The sequence below is a fragment of the Schistocerca cancellata genome, chromosome 2, assembly GCF_023864275.1.
Source record: "Schistocerca cancellata isolate TAMUIC-IGC-003103 chromosome 2, iqSchCanc2.1, whole genome shotgun sequence".
Lineage (NCBI taxonomy): Eukaryota > Metazoa > Arthropoda > Insecta > Orthoptera > Acrididae > Schistocerca > Schistocerca cancellata.
The window spans coordinates 974,046,823-974,070,753 of NC_064627.1; the positions used below are offsets into that span (position 1 = coordinate 974,046,823).

At 38.1% G+C, this 23,931-nt stretch overlaps 1 protein-coding gene across 1 annotated transcript in view; it reads left to right on the plus strand.

The window, feature by feature from the left end:
* The window catches only part of LOC126162943 (alsin), a 206,215-nt gene extending 184,383 nt beyond the window's left edge, over positions 1-21,832 (plus strand). Inside the window, exons 11-14 of the mRNA XM_049919775.1 lie at positions 6,203-6,379; positions 6,455-6,632; positions 20,052-20,234; positions 20,372-21,832. Coding sequence (XP_049775732.1) covers positions 6,203-6,379; positions 6,455-6,632; positions 20,052-20,234; positions 20,372-20,419 — 586 coding nt within the window. The 3' untranslated portion in view covers positions 20,420-21,832. The remainder of the gene's footprint in view (positions 1-6,202; positions 6,380-6,454; positions 6,633-20,051; positions 20,235-20,371) is intronic.
* Positions 21,833-23,931: the final 2,099 nt, after the last annotated feature.

Below are 23,931 nucleotides of genomic sequence, written 5' to 3' on the forward strand. Positions count from 1 at the left end.
ATTTTCAAAAATTAATTATTTTTATTGACTATTGCTTTTGTAATATAATGTAGTTCATTATACCTTTCTATAAAGATATTACCAGTGGCTGTTTTTGAGCAGTTAGTTACCATGGCTCTTAAGTTTACAATAGGAGTGACGTTGAATGATATTTACTAATTGCAATAAATCCTTACTGGAAGAGATTTTAAGAAAATCTGTATTAAAATAACCAGCAGCCACTGTTTCTTTGTTTGTTACTGTTAAATAGGCCAATTGAGCTTCAAGGTGATTTGCAAACAGATAAAAACACCCATAGGTGCTTGTTGCACACCTACTATTATAAAGGATTTATTATTAAATTCTTCTTCTATCCCATATCCTTCAATATGCTGCATCAAGCGGAATTTGTGAATATCTGTGTTCTTAAGATATGAGTCAAATTGTTATTATTATATGAAACGAAGTGCTTTCTAAGAATGATGTAGGAATGCTTGCCAAATGAGAAAACTACTACATAATGGCACCATCTAGAATACCAACAGAATATGCTGTTTGCTAATATCAAAATTGGAATCTGTCTTTTATCTAAACCAGCTGCAAATGAAATACATATGGAAGTACTTCAAATATTAAGAACAAACTAATGAACAGTAAGTTAATGAAGGAGATTTAAATTCAGACAAAAACATTTTTATTCTTCCTGTTTATAAGATTAGTACTACAGGGTTAATGTGGAAAGAAGACAATCACAGGAAAACCCAACACATACCGGAATCAGGATGCTTCGATGATCTTAAAGATCATCTCACATTTACCATGCCCAAAGCAACCTAGAGTATAATTAAAGCCGCTTTGATTTTTCACATTCATAAGAAGTGTGTCATCCAGTTATAACCATTACAACCAAGACAGTGCAACATTCACACATCTGGCATTCCATTAGGACCTACTGTTAGTGGTATTGATTATGCAGTCTTTGGAATGTCAAATACTTGAACATTCTCCAAAAGTCATTAGTAGGAAAAACTGACACTTATTTGAACGTTTCTGTTCATTTTATCAAAAAATTAAAATATCTCGGGTTGAGCCTCAGAGATATGGTCAGTTTTAATGTTGTATCACTGTTTACTATGATTCTTCTGAAATAGTTGTTGTCATAGTTGGAATGTATTTTCACACAGAATATGAAAAATATCTTTAAATACTGTCACACATGAACTTACTTTCATTGGAATAACCGGTTCTATTAGCAAACTCATGGTGTGTCCATCGGGAACCCACTTGGCACATTTGAAGCAAGTTTGTATATGGAAAAATTTGAAGAAACAGCCCTTCAGATAGCCAAGGAGAAATCTGCTTGTTGGTTTCAGTGTGTTAATGGCATTTTTATTTAATGGCCTCATGGAGAAAATTACCTCTAATAATTTGTAAATTTTATACATGATATTAATTCTTATATAAAGTTCATAGTGGAAAAAAGGAAAGGAGATCAAATGTCTCTTTTTAGATGTACAGGTTCTCAGAAAAACTGACAGAACTTTGGAACACAAAGTCTACAGAAAATGCACTGATTTGAATCGGTAAGTTCACAGAGACATTCATCATCTCAAGCATGAAAAAGGAATACTTAAGACATTAGCGGACTGAGCTAGAGGAATTTGAGAGCCATGGTGCTTGGAAGAAGAGCCAATCATTTAAGAATTACTTTAGGAAGAGAGAAATATATCACTACAACCTAAAAAATCTGTAGCATTTAGTGAAATAGAACCAGCTAAAGCAAAAGTTTTTCTCTTGCACATAAAAATGGTGACAGATTACATCATCAGAGTGAAGGTGGTACTGACACAGTGTTTAAACCAAAAAGAAAGGTGTATTAGTATTTGCCCACCACTTGCCAGTATCGCAGTGTAGAAAATTCCATGCACATGTGGTCAAGGGTACATAGGAACTACTGAAAGAAGCGTGAATACCCAGCTTAAAGAACACAGAGAAAGAACATAAATAAATTGGCAGTTGCACGTCATGCACTGGGACCAGGGAACCACCGTATTCAGTTCTCAGATACTAAAGTTTCATCAAGATTCAAGTATTACTATGCTAAGATGTATACAGAGGCCATAGAAATTCAAAAGCAACTTCAATAGGAAAAAAGCAAGACTTAAGTCAAACAAATTGTGGGCTTTACATAAAATAAAAGCAAACACTGCCAACGCCATTGCTATACAAATACTGTAATACACATCTGCAAGACTCCGCAATATTTGGCAACAGTTGGATGACTGCTAGCTAGGAGGACATAACAGGCCTCAGAACATAGCTTAATGCCCATAAAACCAGTGTCACCAAGAGTGCTTTTTTCATGTTTAAAATTCTTCAATACAATCCTCCAGGAAATAATTTGCTTACAAAAGTATCATTTCATGTGATGTAATTGAAATAAAATTGTGTAGGCTGCCGTAAACACACTGTAAAACAAACAGGGCAACTTCACTGTTTCTGTTTCCAGAAGTGTGTTATATAACAACGAAAACAATAAATTTTTGACAAAATAATGTAATTGGATAGATAAAAAATCTACTCACCAAGCGGTGGCAGAACACACACACAAAAGATGGTTGTAATCAGGCAAACTTTCGGAGCCAGTGGCTCCATCTTCAGGCAGAAGGGTTGAATGGGAAGGAAATGGAGTTAAGGAAAAGGACTGGAGAGATCTAGGAAAAGGAGTAGATTTGGGGCAAGTCACACAGAACCGCAGGTCAGGGGAGATTTACTGCGCGGGATGAGAAGGAAAGACTGATTGTTGGCGACTGCATTTGACAAGATTTGAAAACCTGAGAGCTTAAAGGTTGAAGACAGGGTAATATGTAAGACAGAGATTACTGTTTAAACATCAAGCATGAGTTAATAAGAGTGAAAAGCTAAGTGCACTGTACATAATAGAGGTGGGAGGGGAATGGTGAAACACAGGCGGGTAAGACACGGAAAGATATAGAAAGCTAAAACAGATTGAAAAAAAGAGTAGTTCTTGTGAAGAAATGCAGAGACAGAATGAATTAATGTAAATTAAGGCCAGGTGGGTGACGAAAACAAAGCACATGTTGTAGCACTAGTTCCCATTAGAGGAGTTCTGAGAAACTGGTGTCTGGGGAAGAATCCAGATGGTGCGTGTGGTGAACCAGGCAGCAAGATCACGATTGTCATGTTGTAGAGCATGCTCTGCAACAGCATATTGCGTGTTGCCAGTATACACCCTCTGCCTATGCCCATTCATTCTAATTGATGATTTGGTGGTAGTCAAGCCCACTGTAAATTATCCACATACCCAATCATCCTGGCCGTCCTATAGTTGCTGGCTTCAAAGCACCCACCGAATGTATATCTGCCTTAGTTGATCAGCACCTGCAACCCATAGTACAGATACTCCCCTCCTATATCAAAGATACCAACCATTTCTGAGATCATCTGAAATCCATGCCTGTCCCACTCCCACCACACACCTTGCTTGTCACCATTGATGCCATCTCCCTCTATACCAATATCCCCCTTGTACATGGTCGGCCTGCTGCTGAACATTCCTCCAGCCAGTCCGACCTGATTCCGAACCTATGACATCCATCATACTCGCTTTAATCAACGTTATACTTGCCAACAACTACTTCACCTTTGAGGGGCAGACTTACAATCAGTTCATGGGTATGACCATGGGAACCAGGATGACACCTTCCTATGCCAATGTTGTCATGGGTCACTTGAAGGGGGCTTTCGTGGAATCCATAAGTCTTCAGACCCTTGTTTGTTTTAGGTACATTGATGACATCTTTACCATTTGGACTCATGGTGAGATTGACCTGTTAAAATTCCTGGAATCTCTGAATACCTTCTCCCAATTAAATTTCACGTGGTCCTATTCCGAATCTCATGCCCCTTTCCTTGATGTTGATTCTGTCCTCACCAGAGGCCAGCTACACACTTCTGTCCACATTAAACCTATCAACAAACAACAGTACTTACATTTTGACAGTTGCCATCCTTTCCATGTCAAAAGTTCCCTCCAATACAGCCTTGGCATTTGAGGCAAATGTATTTGTTCAGATGCAGACTCTTTACAGCAATACAACATCAATCTCACCTCAGCCTTCACTGCACGTAATGACACCACCAGCCTAGTTCAGAAGCAAATTGCCTGGGTCATCACATCCAATCATGGTACTGCTAATCCCTCCAAAAAACAACTTTGGACCATACTACTGGTGACTCAGTAATATTCTGGTCTGGAATGTATTAATCAGCTACTTTGACAGGACCATGACTTCTTAAAAACATGCCCTGAAATGAGATCCATTCTGTCTGAAATTTTGCCCTCCACACCTAGAATAGCTTTCCATTGCCCTCCCAATCTCCGCAATATTCTTTTAAAACTCTACGCTCCTTCTGCACCCATCTCCCTACAATATGGTTCCTTCCCCTGCCACTCCCACTGCAAGACTTGGACTATGCACCCTCCTACACCACCTACAGCAGCCCTATAACTGGCAAAACATACACTATCAAAGGGACAGCCACCTGTGAAATGACACGTGTCATATACCAGCTGTTGTGTAAACACTTTTCGGGCTTTTACATCGGCATGACTACCACCAAATTGTCAATTAGGATAAATGGGCATAGGCAGAGGGTGTATACAGGCAACATGCAATATCCTGTTGCAGAGCATGCTCTACAAGACACTTGTGACATCAGTGCCTTTTTCACCACATGCGCCATATGGATTCTTCCCCCAGACACCAGTTTGTCAGAACTCCACAGTTGGGAACTAGTGCTGCAACATGTCCTTGGTTCTCCCCACTCACCTGGCCTTGATTTATGTTAATTCCATCTGTCTCAGCATTTCTTCACAGAAACTACTCATTTCTTCACTCTGTTTTAGTTTTCTACGTCTTTCATTGTCTTGCCTGCCTGTTTTTCACCGCTCCCCTCCCACCTCTGTTACATACAGTGCACTTAGCTTTTCACTCTTATTAACTGATGCATGATGTTTAAGCAGTAATCTCTATCTTGCATATTACCCAGTCTTCCACCTTTAAGTTCTCAGGTTTTCAAATCTTATCCAACGCAGTTCCCAACAATCAGTCTTTCCTTCTCATCCTGTGCGGTAAGTCTCCTCTGACCTGTGGTTCTGTGTGATTTGCCTGAAATCTATCCCTTTTCCTAGACCTCTTCAGTCCTTTTCCTTCATCTGTTTTCCTTCCCCTTCAACCTGCCTGAAGAAGAATCCACTGGCTCCGGAAGCTTGCCTAATTACAATCCTCTTTTATGTGTGTGTTCTGCTGCCGTTTGCTGAGTAGATTTTTGATCTATCCAAAATTGCATTATGACTGTTCTAGTGGTATGTTTTATGTAATTATGCTTTTGTGAAACAATAATCACATTAACACTAAGACAGAAAAAGGGGACAGTAAATTTCATAGTTTGCCCTTGAAATTTTAGAGATGAAGTGAAAAAGAAAAGATGAAAGAGTAATATCTCCCTCCCCCCCCCCCTTCCCCCTACATTATATTTATGTATTGTTGCAGTTCTGTCACGTGAAGATTTGAGATTTGGCAGCCAAGTCTCTTTGTCATTGTATATGAAGTAACTTTTAATTAATGCAGCTTCACATCTTATTTTGCACTATTTAAGTGTGTTTTAGTTGTACTCATGACAGATTAAAACTGTATGCCAAACCAGGGCTCAAACCCAGAACCACGGAGTATCCTGGGCAAATGCTGTAGCGATTGAGCTGCCCAGCCATGATGCACAACCTTCCTTCAGGGATCTCTTGCATACCTTGCAGGATAAGCATTCCTGGAAGAAAGGATGATGCAGAGAAATGGCTTAGCCACATTGTAGGGAATTGTTTTGATAAAGAATTTTCGCTCTGCAGTAGTGTGTGCATTTTAAACTTCTGTACAGATTTAAACTGTGTGCCAATCCAAGACACAAACCAGTAACATGTGCCTTTTGTGCTTAAATGCTTTACTGCCTGAACTATACAGGCACAATTCATGACCAGCAAAATGCCAAGGTTCCAGGTTCACGTCCCAGTTTGTCTGCCAGGAAGTTTCAAATCATAGCACACACTGCTGAAGAGGGCAAATTTGTTGTGGAAGTCTTAGCTGTTTTTGTTAGTTTTTTTTCTTTTTTCAGCCCTCGTAACAGATTTTTTCCCGTTTTTGTTTAGTGAGGTGGTGAGTGCAGCAGCAATTCTACACCCTATTCTGTTGCCACGTGTTCATTCAGCACTGTTTGTTTTATATGCACTCCATAACAAAGAAGAAGACGATGCTTATTGGGAAAGGTTACTAAAATGGAACAAGCAGCCCGATGTAACACTGATGGCATTTCTTGGCATTGACCAGTAAGTGCTGATTCGTATCAAAATATGTCTGAAAAATTACTTAAATGAAAGTAATGCTCTCAACAAATGTTTCAGGAAATTTTGGATAAGGGATCATCCAGGCAACTGTGGAACAGAAAACCAACCACCTTTTTCTCCAGTGCATGACAAATACTATAGAGATGCTGTTGAAACACTTCAGCAGCTGAAAACGACATTTTCACCGCTAGAGAAACTTCTTGTCATAAGAAGCACATTTGAACAAATGACAGCAGTAAGTTACCATGATAGGGGAGTATTATATTTAATCATGTGATCTCATGGGTTTTCTATGTGTGATGGATTAATTATGTGCTTCTGGGTGTTCTGATGTATTTTTGTTTCATTTTTTTGCACAATATTTTAATGACCGACCTAGTTGTCTTCTTCAGGTGCTGTGAGTTGTTGTGTCGTATGTACTCACTGCCTGTTCTCCATATAGACAGAGAAATATTGTTGGTGTCTTACTGCTGCTATTTATATTTGAGTTTGTCTCTTGTTGCCCTCTATGCCCTTTGATGCTCTTTTGTTTTTCACTGCCTGCACTGATATTACACGAAATACGTATTCTCTCAACGTTTGCCAGCTTTAGTGGGTGTGATGACTTGTGAAATCTTAATAAATTGAGTGCTGGATCCCAAGCCAAATTGGAACCTCTGACACTAATTGTTAGGGTTTCTAACATCTTTCTTTCAGTAGATTCCTCAGCTATGCTGTTCCTGAAACTGGACATTTGCACCAGAATACTGATGTAGTCATATTTCATTTCATGCTTATATCTGAGGCGATGCTCAGCAATAACTCATTTGTGTGATTATTGTAGTAGGGTTTCCACTGTTGTTTCTCTGTCTTTCCTCTACCACTGTAATTGTCTGCCCCACGTAGGACTGGCCACATTCATATAGAATGTGGTACACACCCAACTCTTGGGCACTTAAATTGTATTTAACATTACAAAGAAGACTTTTTATCTTTGTTGATGGGAGCAAAATACACAGGATGCCTTGTTTTCATAGGAGACTACCAGTCACTCTGAATATGGAGCTAGCATAAGGTTGATAAACAATTCTTGGGTTATCTATTTCTGTCAGCTCAGTGTCGTTCTCAGGTATTTTTGATTCTGTGCAGTGTAAGGCCAGTAACAGTTCACAGTCTGGTTGAAGGCCAAGCAACAGGTATGCATAAAAGGACAACTCACAGCACCTGAAACATATGGCTGGGTCAATGATTCAAATATTGTGCAAAAATGGAAACAGCAGTGCGGCTGAACACCCAAAAGCACACAATAAATATTTAATTTTGCCATTATAAATGTAGTATTATCACACTTAACAGCAATGTAGGAAAGGATAGAGCCTACTTACTGTGAAGATAACATGCTAAGTTGCAGACATGCACAAGTAAAAGACACCACTTCAGTTTTTAACCACCTGTTAATAGCATCTCAGTAAAAACAGTACCCACATTTTTAGAGAGAGAGAGAGAGAGAGAGAGAGAGAGCACAAGGAATCAGTAGACATGAAAGTAGACCATAGGAAAGCCACATCACAATGGGAAAGCCAAAATTCAAGCATTTTGGTACTTTCTCCCTCAGTTTCCAGATCCACATGCTATAGATAGTAGAAGACTATTGTACCATTATAAATATTGCAGTTGTAAGTTTTCTCTGTTTCAGTTATCTCAAATTTTTGTAGAGAGGCATTAAGACCTTTGAGACAGATAAACAATCAAATAATGGAAAATCCAGGATGGAATGTAACAGTACCAGGGAAGAAAAGTTGCTACTCACCATGTAGCGGAGATGCTGAGTCGTGATAGGCACAACAAAAAGGTTCACACAATTATAGCTTTCGTCCATTAAGGCCTTTGCCAGCAGTAGACACACACACACACACACACACACACACACACACACACGTGCGGGCGCAAACGCAACTTGCACACATGTCTGCAGTCTCAGAGAACTGCAGTGTTGCTTCAGGTCTCTGAGACTGCTGACGCGTGTACAGGTTGCGTTTGTGTGTGTGTGTGTGCGTGTGCATGTGTGTATGTGTGTATACTGCTGACAAAGGCCTTAATGGCCGAAAGCTATAATTGTGTGAATATTTTTGTTGTTCCTATCATGACTCAACGTCTCCACTATATGGTGAGTAGCAGCTTTCCTTCTCTGGTATTGAAACAATCAAATAAGATATAAAAGCAATGTCTGAAACCTAATACTCATTTAAAACTCAAGGCTGTAGAAATAAAACATGGCTACTGGCTCCCCTCATCTCTGTGTTACCTGTCAGCTGTGTCCCCTTATCCTCATAACAAATGGGACATCCTGAATCTGAGATCTGAATTACCTGACCCTCTTTTTCAACTAACCCCAACCTTTCCTCCTTTTCCCCCTTAGAGAGGAACAAACTGTTCCAAAAAATGAGTATGGTAGCCATTCTGTCCCCTTTTAATTTTATAGTCTTTTATTTATGTTTAATATTTACTTTAAGCAAGTAAGCAGCAGATTTTTCAAAGAAATACCTTTTACAATGTTAACAAGTAGTATTTAGCAGTTTAATGGTAGTTGATTATTAATGGAGTGCACAGAATTAGTTTCTAACATATGCTTCTCATTGTTGGTGAATATCTTGACTTATTCACATCCCTGAAAGTACATCATCATGGTGGGATCTACAGAACGTGATGAATGAGTGAAACCTCCTGGCTCAGTTGAGAGCAAGAGGTACAAAGAATATGAAATGGTATTGTTATATTATTCTCATTTTTTTCAATGGAATACAGCATAAACAATAATGTCTTTAGAAGGAAGAGCATATGTTCAGCATGGACAAGGGTTTGAAAGGTAATTGGCCCTTTTTCTTTCAAAAAATCAATCCTACAATTACTTGTGTTGATTAGGGGAATGAAGAAAACATTAATTCTGATGCCTTGACAGTGATTTGAACCTCTGTACTCTCAAGTGCAAGTATGTTGTCTTAAACCACTGACCCATCATGCTCAGTTCTGATTTTCCTAATTCAGTTAATAGAAAGTTTTATAGATGTATTAAAAAATTGTAAATGGTTAGCTGTTTAGCCCAGTCAACAAGGACCAAAAACTATCAGCTCTATCAGGTGGGGAAAATTTTGTGTAGTTGGAAATTTTTGTTCATTGGTAGGGGAAAGTGTCATGATGAACATAACTAAAAATCCTGACTGTTAGGGTGAGAGTTTGGTGATGGGAGGGGTGGAGATGGAAGGGGGGGGGGGTTGTAAACATCACTTTTTTTAGGTTTTTTTCATGAATATCTCTAAAACCATGGCATCTAGCGAAAATGTTTCCCAGAACAAATAATAATATTTCTTCTCTACGTCTAATTTTGCAAAGTATGAGAAAATTGTAGACAGTTAACAATAGTGTTTTCATCATATAAAATTGATGTTTATTGTTAAATCAAGTACGTAAGGAACAAATAGTAAATTAATGTACCATATATAAGTGCAGTAGAGTCATATTAAGGGATAAATTGTGCTCTGGGGGTGCAACAGGGTAATGAAATGATTGTGTGGCATTGATGCTGGGAGTCCCCACCTGAGGAAGTTCAGCTGCCAAGTTGCAAGTCTTCTCAGTTGACACCACATTGGGTGACTTGCATGCCATTGATGATAATGAAGTGATGATGAGAACAACACAACACCCAGTCCTCGAGGGGAGAAAATCGCTGACCCAGCTGGGAATCGAACCTGGGCCCGCTGCGTGGCAGTCGGATGTACTGACCATCAGCTAAGGAGGTGGACTGTAACACGTTGAAAAGGTGGGGGAGTAAAATAGAAGCATGACGGGAGGTAGGCTGCTGAATTGTGTTCATTCACTTCCCTTCTTAGTAGGGCTACAAAATGAAGTGCAAGCAGGCAGTTCCCCATTCTCTCTACCACACAATGTCACAAGCTACAGGGTGTTTCATAAAGTTATACTGACCCTTCCACAGCTCACCGTATAATCACAGGTGGCACAGTGTGCAGACATGCTTGGGGGTGTTTATTTTCCACAAAGTGCGTTAAAATTACATGAAATTGCTAATAATACAAACACAAGAAAAGCATATGGACAGATTCTACATAAATCTACAATGCTACAGGGGAAACTGATTCTTATCATCCTGTAAAGTAGTTGTAGCATTCTTTCAAGGAAGGTGATTTTATCCTTCATTGGCACTGCTCACTATTCAGTTTACAGACACACTATAGCTCCCCTGCATTTCGTGTCCAATTCTCTGATGAGAGTAGGCAAAATAATTTCACTGAGCTCATGTTTATACAGTGGAGGTATTTTCAGTTTATTAAGTGAGTACTTATCTGCATTTGTTAAGTGAGGTTTTGTATCAAATGCATTTCTATAAACAATGGCTGAGAAGTGCTTAATTTAAGTGTGATGTTATCAGTGAGCTATATAATGTTGGTGGGAAAGGGATTGAATTGCTAAATGTGGCATCGTGCTGCTTTCTGTCATTAACAGCATATTGTAAACCCTTGTAATGGTGTTGAAGTCACTTGGTGGTGACAAGAAAGGTACAGCACTTACCTCACCATTAATTGTGTTAGTAGAAACTGCATAAATCTCTTCTTTTCTGTAATTGTAGAGCGAGTTGCACAAAGTGGAGTCACTTACCAGACATACACATTATATCTTCCAAGATGGCTGTGAATCTGTTGATGGAAAGGGACTGGCCATGTTCAAGTCTAGAACAGTAACCTGTTGTAATGCACTGTTAACCTGAGTTGGAATATCAGAAGTTTTATATCACTTAGATAACCTAATTCTGTTTCAGAGGTAGCCTCTGAGTCACTTCAGATGTTGGGAGAGCTGAGGCTGGGGTGATGCGTTTGATACCCTGAAGGTGTGAAAAACATTCCAGTCACTGTTAGTGGAGACAGTGAAATCAACATTGTCGAATACATGTTGACAGCGTGTTACACTTGGAGCAGGCTCTTCGGTGTAGTAGACAGCTGACAGCTCCAGCTGTTCAGCTTTTTTATTTAATTGCTCGCTTAACAACTGCAAATACATACTCACATAATAAACTAAAAATAACTCCACTATAAAAACACGAGCTCAGTGAAGTTACTTTGTCTACTCACATAAGAGAACTGGACACGAAATCCTGGGGAGATATAGTCTGTCTTCAAACTGACAAGCAAGCAGTCCTCATGTGAGGGAAGTTTTCTTTCCCAGACGGATGATACATCCACCATACAGGATGACTAAGAATCAATTTCCCTCTATCATGGTAGAACAGTGTGCACAGAGTTACGTAGATTGTGTCCATACATGTTTCTTCCATTAGTGTTATTAGTATTTTACATCTGAAGTCCCTGTAGTGTTAACGCACTTTGCAGAAAATAAATGCCTACAGGCACATCTGCACACCTTGTTGCCAGTGATTTATAAGGCAAGCTGCGGAAGGGTCAGTATAACGTAGTTAAACACACTGCAGTTGCTTTTTGTGAAGTAGTGCAATAAGGACAAGGGAATTGAGGGAAGTGCATGACCACAATCTGGCAACCTACCTTCCCTCACACTTCTAAAATACATTCCCACCCTTCCATACTACTACACCCCATAAATTATCTCTTAATATGGTTCTACTGCACTTAGATGTGGTACATGCATTTAATATCTGTTCATAGCCCACTTCATTTAACAATAGACATCAATTTTAGACCATTAAAATACTGTTTTTAATAATCTACAATTTTTCCATCATCTGCAATGTGGAAACTATTAGTCCTAGAGGAAAAATGAATAGTACCTTTTTTGCAGGAAATTTAATGTGGTTTCATTATGACTGGGAAACATTTTCACTACAAGCTGCGATTTCAAGACAATAAATAAAAACATAAAAAAGTGACATCTAACCCAGCCATCTCCACACACACTCACACTCCACTAGTCATCAGGATCTTTAGTACGTTATTCATGACATCTCCGTCCGCAGCTCGTGGTCGTGTGGTAGCGTTCTCGCTTCCCGCGCCCGGGTTCCCGGGTTCGATTCCCGGCGGGGTAGGGATTTTCTCTGCCTCGTGATGACTGGGTGTTGTGTGATGTCCTTAGGTTAGTTAGGTTTAAGTAGTTCTAAGTTCTAGGGGACTGATGACCATAGATTTTAAGTCCCATAGTGGTCAGAGCCATTTGAACCATTTTCATGATATCTCCACCCCCCCCCCTCCCCCAACGCACGCACACACACACACACACACACACACACACACACACACACCTAAAAAAATGGAGACTACACATATGTTTCCCCCCAATTTTCCTTTGTTGACTGGATTAGGTGGGAAAAAAGGTACCATTTATTTTCCAAAATGTTGCTAGGTACATTTATGACACCAATACTCACGACACAGTACAATGTGTTTACTGCTGCTGTCAGATATATCATGGAAATACTATTAGAATAGGAGGCATATACTCACTCATTTCTTCCTTACCTCATCTGCAAGTGGAACCTGTAAGAGTAGAACATGTAACAATATGAGTTCTCTACACTATCTGCTATACAATGACTTCTGCACCAGTTATACAGAAGTAGACACACACTAGCTGATCAGGCATATGCAGATATCCCTACATAATACAGAATTGATCACCAGACCATCAAGAGAAGCAGACCTACCAGTATAAAGAGAGGCAGGGAGTATTGTGTTGTCAGTAGAGGAGCAGTAGCAACGTACAGTTTGGTCAGGAGAGCTTAGTGACTTCAAACTTGGATTAGTCATTGATGTTACTTGAGTTACAAATCCATCAGGGACATTTCAATACTTCTAAAGCTGTCTGAGTTGATTCTTGATAGTGTGATTGATAACTGGAAACACAAAGGAACAGCCACAGCTAAACCAAGATCAGGGAGACCTCATGTACTGACAGGCAGGCATTGCTGAGCATTGAGGAGGATGGTTGTGAAAAGTCGGACAAAATCAACGGAAGGGATCATTCATAATTCCCGTGTGTTGCCAGCAGTCCAAGTAGTACAATGACTGTGTGTGGAGAGTTAAGAAGAAGGGGTTTAAACACCAAGCAACTCCTCATGAATCACACATTTCTGTAGTCATTTCTAAGCGATGCTTCAGATGATGTAAAAAGTTACATAACTGGACAGTGTATGACTGGAAATAAGTGATCAGGAGTGATGAATCATGCTGTAACTTGTGGTAGCCCAGGGCAAGGGTTCGGATTCGGCAAATGCCTGGAGAACATTACCCATCACCAGTGTAGTGGAGATGTTGTTACTAGGGCCCGGATTTTAATGACAAGTCATATTTTTTCTGAACTATAGGGTGAATTTTAGAACAATTTATACACAAATCTAGGCATTTTAGTGTCGAAAAATGTATTTTGATTGTGCATATAAAGTCATATTTCAACAAATTTTAATAATAGGTCATATTGTGGCTAACTTTTAATATAATAGGTCATATTGTGGCTAACTTTTAATATAATAGGTCATATTTCCATCAACTTTTGCCAAAAATGCATATACCGTTTTTCTCGTATCTTACGGGACACGTGAATAAGAAAATGAATATGTTGTCACAAGACGATATTTAACATGCTGTTATGAAAGATAAACAGATAAACTAGTACACAGCCGTATTCCTCAGGACTGTAGCAGAAAATCGGTGCACCACAACAGTCATTACACAAACATAAAACATTGTTGCGCAGAGTCGACAATACGCTCTCAGAGCCAACAAAAGCGGCTTCTGCCGTAATAATCATCGCAGTTGCACAGGTGTTCCCAGTAACCAGTTTGAATACAGCCTTTGCCTTGTTCAACATGCCTAAAGCAAAGTGCTCCAACAGCGTGAAGTTGCGAGGGTATGTTCGAGAATTTGGAGAGAAGTTCTTTAGTACTGATGGGAAAATATTATTTTGTAAACTGTGTGAAGTTAAAGTTAGTGCAGAAAAGCGCTTTAATGTGCAACAACACTGTAGTACCGCTAAACACAGCAGCTGTGTGAAACGAAGTGCTTGAAATAACAGCAGGCAAACACTGTTATTTGAACAGACAGGTCAATCATCAACCATGCAATCATTCTGCAAGGATTTGTGTGAGATGATGGTGTCCTACAACATCCCATTGGAAAAGCTGAAGAATCCACGCTTCAGACTGTTCTTGGAGAAGTACACAACACATCCAGTTCCAGATGAATCTACACTGAGAAAGAACTATTTATCCGTATGCTACAATGATGTGCTCAACAAAATATGAATTACTATTGCTGAGCAAAAGATCTGGCTGTCGATAGATGAAACTACGGATATTAGTGGGCGATATATTGCAAATGATGTTTGTTGTTGGTGTTCTAAAAGTTGATGGCCCTGGAGATATTTTCCTACTAACATGTGAAGCTCTCGATAGAGTAAACATTCCGATGATTGCTATTTTGTTTGACAACTCTCCGAATCTACTGTGGCTGGATGGTGTGAAAAGAGACAACATTTTGCTGCTTGTGACAGATAGTGATTCATATATGGCTAAAGCAGCCAAAGAGCTTCAGATTCTCTACCCCAGTATGTTGTACGCCACTTGCCTTGCACATGCGTTGTACAGAGTTGCTGAAGAGGTGTGATCAGATTACCCCGACATGAACAAATTAATTTCCTGTGGCAAGAAAATCTATGTGAAGGCTCCGCTACGGGTGCAGAAATCAAGGAACAAGCACCGTCAATACCCCCCCCCCCCCCTCCCCACATAAACCTGTTCTTACACAATAAGGTTCTTGGCTTTATGCTGCTGAGTATTACTGCACCAACTACACCCAAATAAAGACAATCTTCTGTTAGCTTGATAGCGATGAATCAAGTGCTATCAAAATTGTGAAAGAAGTTTTTACAGATACATTGTCTCGAAACTTGGCATACATCAACGCCAATTTTTCAATGATATCAAAAGCCATCAAACAACTGGAAGCTGTTGGCACTCAGCTATGTGAGGCCCTGAGTATTGTGCAACATGTGCAGAGTGAGTTGGGTCGAGCTCGTGGTCATGTGGCTGACAAAGTGAAAACCAAACTGCAAAGTGTTCTCCAACGGAATCCTGGATATTCTGGACTGTGCAAAATTAGTGACACTCTCTCAGGGAATGCTGCAACGACCTGGCTGCCTTCAAATACGCTCCAGTGACATCTTGTGAAGTGGAGAGGAGCTTTTCCAGGTACAAAACTATCCTCAGCGACAACCATAGATCTTTGACAATGGAAAATTGAAAATGCACCTTGTGTTCCAGTGCAACTTTGCAGATACTGAAGATTGACATACAGTATTAAATAATGTGAAACACTTTAAATACTATGTAGAAATAAAAACATTGTTTTACTGTTTCAATAGATGATCTTTTCACTGTACTTTGTGTTTAGAAAATAAAACATTCAGACGTTCAAAAAATAGGTGCAAATTAGCCACAAACCCTACAGAAAGAAAGAACTATACTTACAGTGCTTTGAGAAGTTAATTTTGTATTACTTTATGGTGAATAAAAAATTAAATAAACAAACGAGAATGCTTTAAATAAACTTCTATTAAGTCATATTTTATTTTTGAGGTCATATTTATGTAAGTTTTAGGTCATAAATGCTTGCATATTTCACTGTTTTTTAGGTACTTAAAATCCGGGCCCTAGTTATTGCAGTATACCGATGTTTTTCACTGTTAGGATGTGGTCCCTTCATTATACTTCAGAAAGCACTAAATGCAGAAGGATATGAAACATTTTACAGCATTGTGTTTTGTCTACAGTAGGAACAGTTCAGAGTCAGTGACTGACTGTATCAGGATGACAGTGCACCCTGTCATAAATCAACTTCCATGAGGCAGTGGTATGTGTTCAGTAGCAGTCCTGAAATGGGTTGGCTTCCGCATGTCCCAACTTGAACACAATGGAATGCCTTTGGGAAAGTTGAGACTGTCAACTTCTTTCCAGACCCCACTCTCCAACATCTTTACCTTCTCTGGTTTTGGCTCTTGAGGAAGTATGGTCTGCCATTCCACCGCAGACATTCAGATACCTAATTGAATGTGTCCCAAGCAGATTTCCAATGTCATAAAGGTGAAGGTGGACACTCTCCATATTAATGTCCACTTAATACATGCCCGGATACTTTTGACCAGATAACTTATTTGTAGATATATTATCTTGCGTAGAAAAAAATACGTTAATGTTTATACCCTAAATGTAATGCTGGTTGATGTATGCATTATTATTCTAATTCATGATATTGTACAAGGGTTGGAACTTTAATAGGTGCAACTATTTATCTACAGGTCGTACAAAATAGATATGTGTTTCAAAGTTTTACTGATCTTCAAAGTAGTCACCAGAATTGTGTATAACCCATTGCCAGCGATGTGGAAGTTTAGGACTCTTTTAACATTGCCATTTGTGTTGACAGTTCAAGCTGCGTGATTTATTGCCCGACAAATTTGTAGCAGTTCTGAAGCGAATGCCGTGAAGTGTTTCCTTCAGTTTAGAAATTGATTTGAACTCATAGTCAGGGGAGTGCAGTAGGTGGTATAGCACTTAGCAGCCCTATCAGTCAGACAAATCAGTAACAGCTTGTACTGTACGTGCTTGAGCATTGTCCTGCAAAATGATGGTCAGGTTCTGCAGAAAGTGTCATTACTTCTGTCTCTAAGCTGGTCATAGGTTGTGTTCCAAAAATGTGTTCCAGCAAAGTGTGATCAGCTGAGTGGCAAAACTTTTGCGAATGCTTTGAACATGTTCTCTAAAGTGAATATTGCTTGTCAGTGTATTTAATGGCTCTGTGAAGATGAGCCTCAACGTCAAACGTACAGAAAGGAGTTACTGTATGTAACGTAAAGTGCAATCTAGTGTAGCCTACCTATTGTGTTTTAGTACCTCACTGGATGCGCCAGTGTTACTGTATCCACTATTATTTTCTGTTGTCTTTATTTGTGTCACTGGCAAAACAAAATGGTCAGTTATTTCTATATGGAGTTCATATTATGTCTTAATGTTTAAATAAAGGTAAAAGTAACAGGAAGAAATAAACAAGATATTGCACTGTGGAGGTGTAAATTGGATACATAGGATACAGTCTGATCCTTTAACTGGGAAAAAAAAATGTTTGGCACTAATGCAACTTGAACATCAGCGAGTCTGTGTATCTGTTCCCCACAGCATTTTTTCATCTCACTGAGCTAATGGGAGAGCTCAGGCACATTGCAGAGTTCATGCTACCTATTCTTGGCCACACTGAAAGCAGTTAGAGTGTGCCAGAGTCTTGTTTTTTAAATTGCGTTTCTATTAAACCTTTTGGCAGGACTATGTTTTGTGAGATACAATTTTGTCTTGAATTGGGATGAGGAATCACATGCTGATTGCCAAGTGTGGCATTTTTTCTTCACCCTGTGGAGTCAAGCAAAAGTGGACCAAAAAAGTTATTACTGTCATTCAGAATTAATGTTGATGTGTTACAGTGATACCATCATACAATGGAATGAGATTCTTCGTGTTACAAAAAAAGCCTAAAGTTAACTGTGATAAGTGTGGTCTCCATCTACATAGGAAGTGTAGCTATAGAATCTGCTTCTCGTCAAAGAGTAACCCATGACGAATGAGTCAAAGATATTTGCTTAACTAGTAATGTATTTGCTTTTTTAGTTAGTTCAATGATGATTGTAAGCAAAACTGCAGATATTACAAACTGGTACCTAAGTAGGAACTATGATCTACTAAAATCACGTCGCAAAGAGCATAATTCTTTGTTGTATTAACAATTTTAAGAGCTCTATGTGCTTGAAGAATCTGTGCAGTTGAATTTTTGAACTGGCAAAGTAAGAAACTATTAAGTTTTATTATATTCATTTAGTTTCAGTAGTGGCAAAGGTCAGAGGAACAAAGGAAGTCGTCACTGCTGACACACAATATTATTAATATTTCTTGTTTAGGTAGTCAAATAAAATGGGCTAGTTTTAGCATTGTTATTTTATGTCGTAGTTATCCTTGAATGGCTGCTTTCATAATCTCCTCCTCCTTCTTCTTCTTCTTCTTCTTCTTCTTCTTCTTCTTCCATTTCAAGCAGTGGGAGTTGGCCTGTTTCGAAACCAAAGTAATTCTGTTTTTGTAATCTGATACATTCTTGTGTTCTCTCTTTTAATGAACATCAAGGTTTTAAATTATGAAAAGTTATATCAGTCTGTTCTTACAACACAAGCACATTTTTGTGCGCTGTAATTCAAATGTAAAAAGAATTATATATGTTTTAAAGGTTTATTTTTATTGTGCCATGTATTGTTGCAAGGAAACAGTATTTTTAATATTTTATAATATTGTTAAGTTTTATCAGATTTCATGTAACTGTAAAGAATAATGTACCTGTTCTCCATTTTAAATGCATGTAGCAACGTGTGAGGTTTTATGAAAAGTTATATTAGTCTGGTCTCACAACACATACACGTTTTGTGCACTATAATTCAGATGAAAAAGAATTGTATATGTTTTAAATGGTTTATTTCTGTTGTGTCATGTATTGCCAGAAGAAAACAGTATTTGTGATATTCTATAACATTATTAAGTTTTATCAGCTTTCAGGTAACTGGAAAGAATAATGTTTTCTGTGTTAAATGTGTGTACAGCATTTAAGGCGTCATTTTTTGCATTAACTTCCTTGAATATAATTTAAGTTCACTTGATACACTATTTATTTATGTGGCTCAGAGCAGGAGAGGCTACATAGTTACCTATTCATGGATAGAAACCAGACTGCAAGGCACCTAATGCAAGTAGAGAGATTAGGTAACAAGAAAGTAGCACTGAGCACAGCATGTATGTAGCATGTTTGGAGCAGCCGAGGAGTTTAAAAGTCCTGACACGCACACTAGCTCCGATTGAGTCAGTCTCAAGGAGAAGCATTTGTAGTCTTTTGAGTCTTCTATCGATAGCTATGATCAGCAAAAGATAGGCAAGTGTTAGAAGAAAAAAATACTCTTGGGATAAGTAGACACCCAGGACAGTACATCATGCAAGAGACAGCAGGTGAGGTTAGAAGGTTATTGAGCAGTGAAATGCTAGAATTTATTCTATATTTGTGGATTTTTGTATGACTATAGAAGAATTCTTTGTAATAAACTTTTAGCAATCCCCAAAGGAATTATGACCTCATTGGTAGAAGATTACAGTGTCAAAATTTCTTAATAACATACATTACTCCCCACTCATTCACTTATCCAAGAAGATGCTGCTACAGCGTGTTCATTATTGCTGATATCAGAGCATGACCCTGTGTGCCATTTGTCAGTGAAGTATGGCTAAAAGCAAATAAAAATTAATTTAAAATATAGAGATGTGTGTGCTCTATCACCTATCATGTTCATTTATCTGTGAAACTTTTCATTAAGCACAACTCACTATAGAAATAAGTTGTGTTTGTGTTTGTGTTTGTGTGTGTGTGTGTGTGTGTGTGTGTGTGTGTGTGTGTGTGTTTTGGAGTGGCAGGCTTGTGTAAGATATTTAGGGGAGCAAAATGTAGTCTAAAAATACTTCAGGCAACAACATAGTGCAACTGCTTGTTTTTGTGTAGGTGATACGTGCACAAACTTGAATTGTACCACATGGATCTACAGTTGCATTATCTCTGTCCCATTTCAGGCTGTTCAGAAGGAACTGGGAACAACATATCTATGGACAATGGATGACTTGTTCCCTGTGTTCCATTTTGTTGTTGTCAGGGCAAGAATTCTTCAGCTTGGTTCAGAAATTCATTTTGTTGAAGATTTTATGGAACCATATTTACAAAATGGAGAACTGGGAATAATGTTCACAACATTAAAAGTAAGAGATCTGCATCCTGTTCTGTAATTTCACACCTTCTGTCTACTTTTATAATAGTCCTATATATATGAAATATTATTAACAGTAATGGATGGTAATTCTTGGGATTCTATACATTTCATCTTTACATTTTTCAGGCTTGTTATTATCAGATTCTACAAGAAAAAATCAGTGTGAGCATGTAAGAGGACACCTTTCCCCAGCATGCTGAAATACTCTACCAAAGGAAGTATGTTAAACATGTATATTTCATTTGTGCATCTAAATACTGTATTTTAATCATTTAAAGCACTCCTTTTTATATAAAAAATGTACTGTTGATGTACTGTGATTTTTTTAAACAAAATCTGTAAGAAACTTTTATACTACTGTGACTGAATGTATTTTTGATATTTGTTATGAATAAAATTGTTTGTTTTTGGTGCTCTTTAGGCTGTGGAATTAATTTTATTTATATGTATAAAGTAATTATTTTGAAAGACATGAATATGTATTGTACCTGAACTTAGGAAAATGAGCACTAGATACATATCTGTTTAGCTTAGTATTACTTATTTAGACAATCAGATAAAATGGCCTAGTTGTAGCATTGTTATTTTATGTTGTAGTTACCCTTGAATGACTATTTTCACAATCTGACACATTTTGTGTTCTCTTTTAATGAACATCAAGATTTTAAATTATGAAAAGTTATATCAGTCTGTTCTTACAACACAAGCACATTTTTTGTGCACTGTAATTCAAATGAAAAAGAATTATATATGTTTTAAAGGTTTATTTTTATTGTGCCATGTATTGTTGCAAGGAAACAGTATTTTTAATATTTTATAATATTGTTAAGTTTTATCAGATTTCATGTAACTGTAAAGAATAATGTACCTGTTCTCCATTTTAAATGCATGTAGCAACGTGTGAGGTGGCCTTTTTCCCCCATGAAAAGATGTACATACCTTAAATTATGAACAACTGTAACGTTTTTTTCCCCTGTTATGAAGTTAATGATTTCCTGACATGTTAAAAAGTTGATATGAAGCATCAAATTCCTTGTACATAATTTAAGTTTAAATGATACACTATTTATTGTGGCAAGACTTAATTTGTTTTTCTCATTTCCATTAACCTAGTAACTCTATCCACATTTCCTAATATTTCGGTTCGGCATAGCAAATAAGAATAATAAAAAAGGGCAGTTTTCTTTAACAATTAAGTTTGGTAGTGCAATATCATATTTTTGAATGAATAAAAAATTGTTTTGTTAGTGACACAGCACTATTTAAAATCTCATTTGTTTCTTTGACATTCCTGAAAAATCCTCACATGCAATATATTCTGAATTTAAACACCATTAAATCTGTTTTTTTACACTCTTTTACAAGTGTTTTACTGTTAGGTTAATTTTGCTTGTCTTCAGTGTGTTCACTTTCTACTGCATATTTTTACAGATTATATGCTAATTTCTCTATTTAAATTTGTTAATCATTATATCTACGTTGTGGTTGGATTGTGGCACACACAGCAGTCATAATCAACGTTTTCTGGACCTACTGACTGTTCTTCACACCCTGCTGGCACCCTCAATAAATATCCTTGAACTGAAATATTTTGTTAATTGAAAACTTAAATCAACATTGTAAACAACATTATGTTGCCAACAAAAACCAACTCTGTTTCCCACTGACACTAAGTGTTGCTCAAAATTCCCTATTTTCAGATTTGTTTGTTCTGACTCTGACTACACTGCACAACAATAAAATTGAAAGTACTTGAGACACCAAATAAAATGTAGCTGGTACCTCTTAGGAGAACCACATGGTATAAATATGATAATATTGATTAGCTTCCGCCTCGCCTGACATCTCTGCCCAAACTCTTTGCCTCTGTATATGTCTGCTTGTGTCTGTATATGTGTGGATGGATATGTGTGTGTGTGCGAGTGTATACCCGTCCTTTTTTCCCCCTAAGGTAAGTCTTTCCGCTCCCGGGATTGGAATGACTCCTTACCCTCTCCCTTAAAACCTAAATCCTTTCGTCTTTCCCTCTCCTTCCCTCTTTCCTGACTAGGCAACTGTTGGTTGCGAAAGCTAGAATTTTGTGTGTATGTTTGTGTTTGTTTGTGTGTCTATCGACGTGCCAGTGCTTTCGTTTGGTAAGTCACATCATCTTTGTTTTTAGACATATTTTTCCCACGTGGAATATTTCTCTCTATTATATTCATAATATTGATTAGATTAGATATACATTTGATTTCATAAAGCCATAATGAGGAGGTTGTGAAGTATGTAGATCAAGTGATTCGTATTAGTAATCAAATAATGGAAAATCCGGGATGGAATGTAACAATATTATGAAAAGGATAGTTGCTACTCACCATATAGTGGAGCGGAGATGCTGAGTCCCAGATAGGCACAACAAAAAGACTGTCAGAAAGTGAGCTTTCAACCAATAAGGCCTTTGTCAAAAACAGACAATGTACACACACACACTCATACAGACGCAACTCACACACACATGACCACAGTCTCTGGCAGTTGAAGTAATTAGTAAGCAATTGATTTGTGGCAGATGCCAGCCAGCTGTAGGTCTGCTGCCTCTAAAAAACCTACACATTCATCATCTACTGTACAGTCTATTTAGAACTTAGTTTTTAATCTGTCTATGCAACTACAAGGAAGTGCATATTTTGTATGAGCCTACTGCCTTGTTTGTGTGAGAGATATGAAATAAGTGGTCATTGTAATGGGAAGATGCATCATTGAATAACATCTGAAAGGGCATAATTCAAAAAGTAGAGTTCCCATTATGATGTACTATTCCCTCGTTTTCCATTATTTATTTTTTATGATTTACCATCAATGATGTACTTATATTCTGCTGACTTTCCATAATAATGAAAGGAGATGGCCTGTTCTATAAAACAGAAACCAATTTTTTTTAATTATGAAGAGACAGAAAAACTTTATAAATTGAAACAAAATTATGCTTTGCTTTTGGAACTTGCATACCAATATACCTTCTTGATTTCCTGTTCTCACTGAAACCCTCCTTTGTCTTCTCATACTACCCTCCTTTCCAACCTTCCTCTCTTCATCCCAGAGAAAGGAACTACAAGTTTCAAAAGCTAGGTAGTTTTTGCCTACCTTTTAAGTCTCTATTAGCAAGTTCTCAGAATTTTGCCCCCTGAAGGTAAATACTGGTCAACCACTCTGTCTCCCCCCTATATTTCTCAATTCAGTTCTCCTTTCGACACAAATAAATGCAAACACATTAAACAACTGAACGAATGGTGCATGGAGAAACATGCATTAGTTGTGCCACGCAGGTGCTCACTGCTGTGCCAAGGATTCATTTGTTGGTGATGCCTTCAAAGGAGATATAATTGAGTGCGAGGATATAATTGATCACTGTAGTTTTAGGAGTAATTGTTGGTCATAGCAATGTAGGTGAGGGAGGATATAGTTGGTCCTAGTCACTGTGACTAACTGTATCCTCCCTCTTGAACAGACATCCCACTAGAGAAATGGCGACTAGCAGGAGGTGCTCACCCAGAGGGAGACCCAATGGTGCGAAGATGCTAAACCGTCTGCATACAGTCCCCAGCATCGTCGATTGCATGCTGCTACTGGAGATGAAGTCCCTGGTAGATGATGGGCTGCTTCATCTGACGCTGCAGCAGTTTCCACCTCAAAGTTAGCAGCTG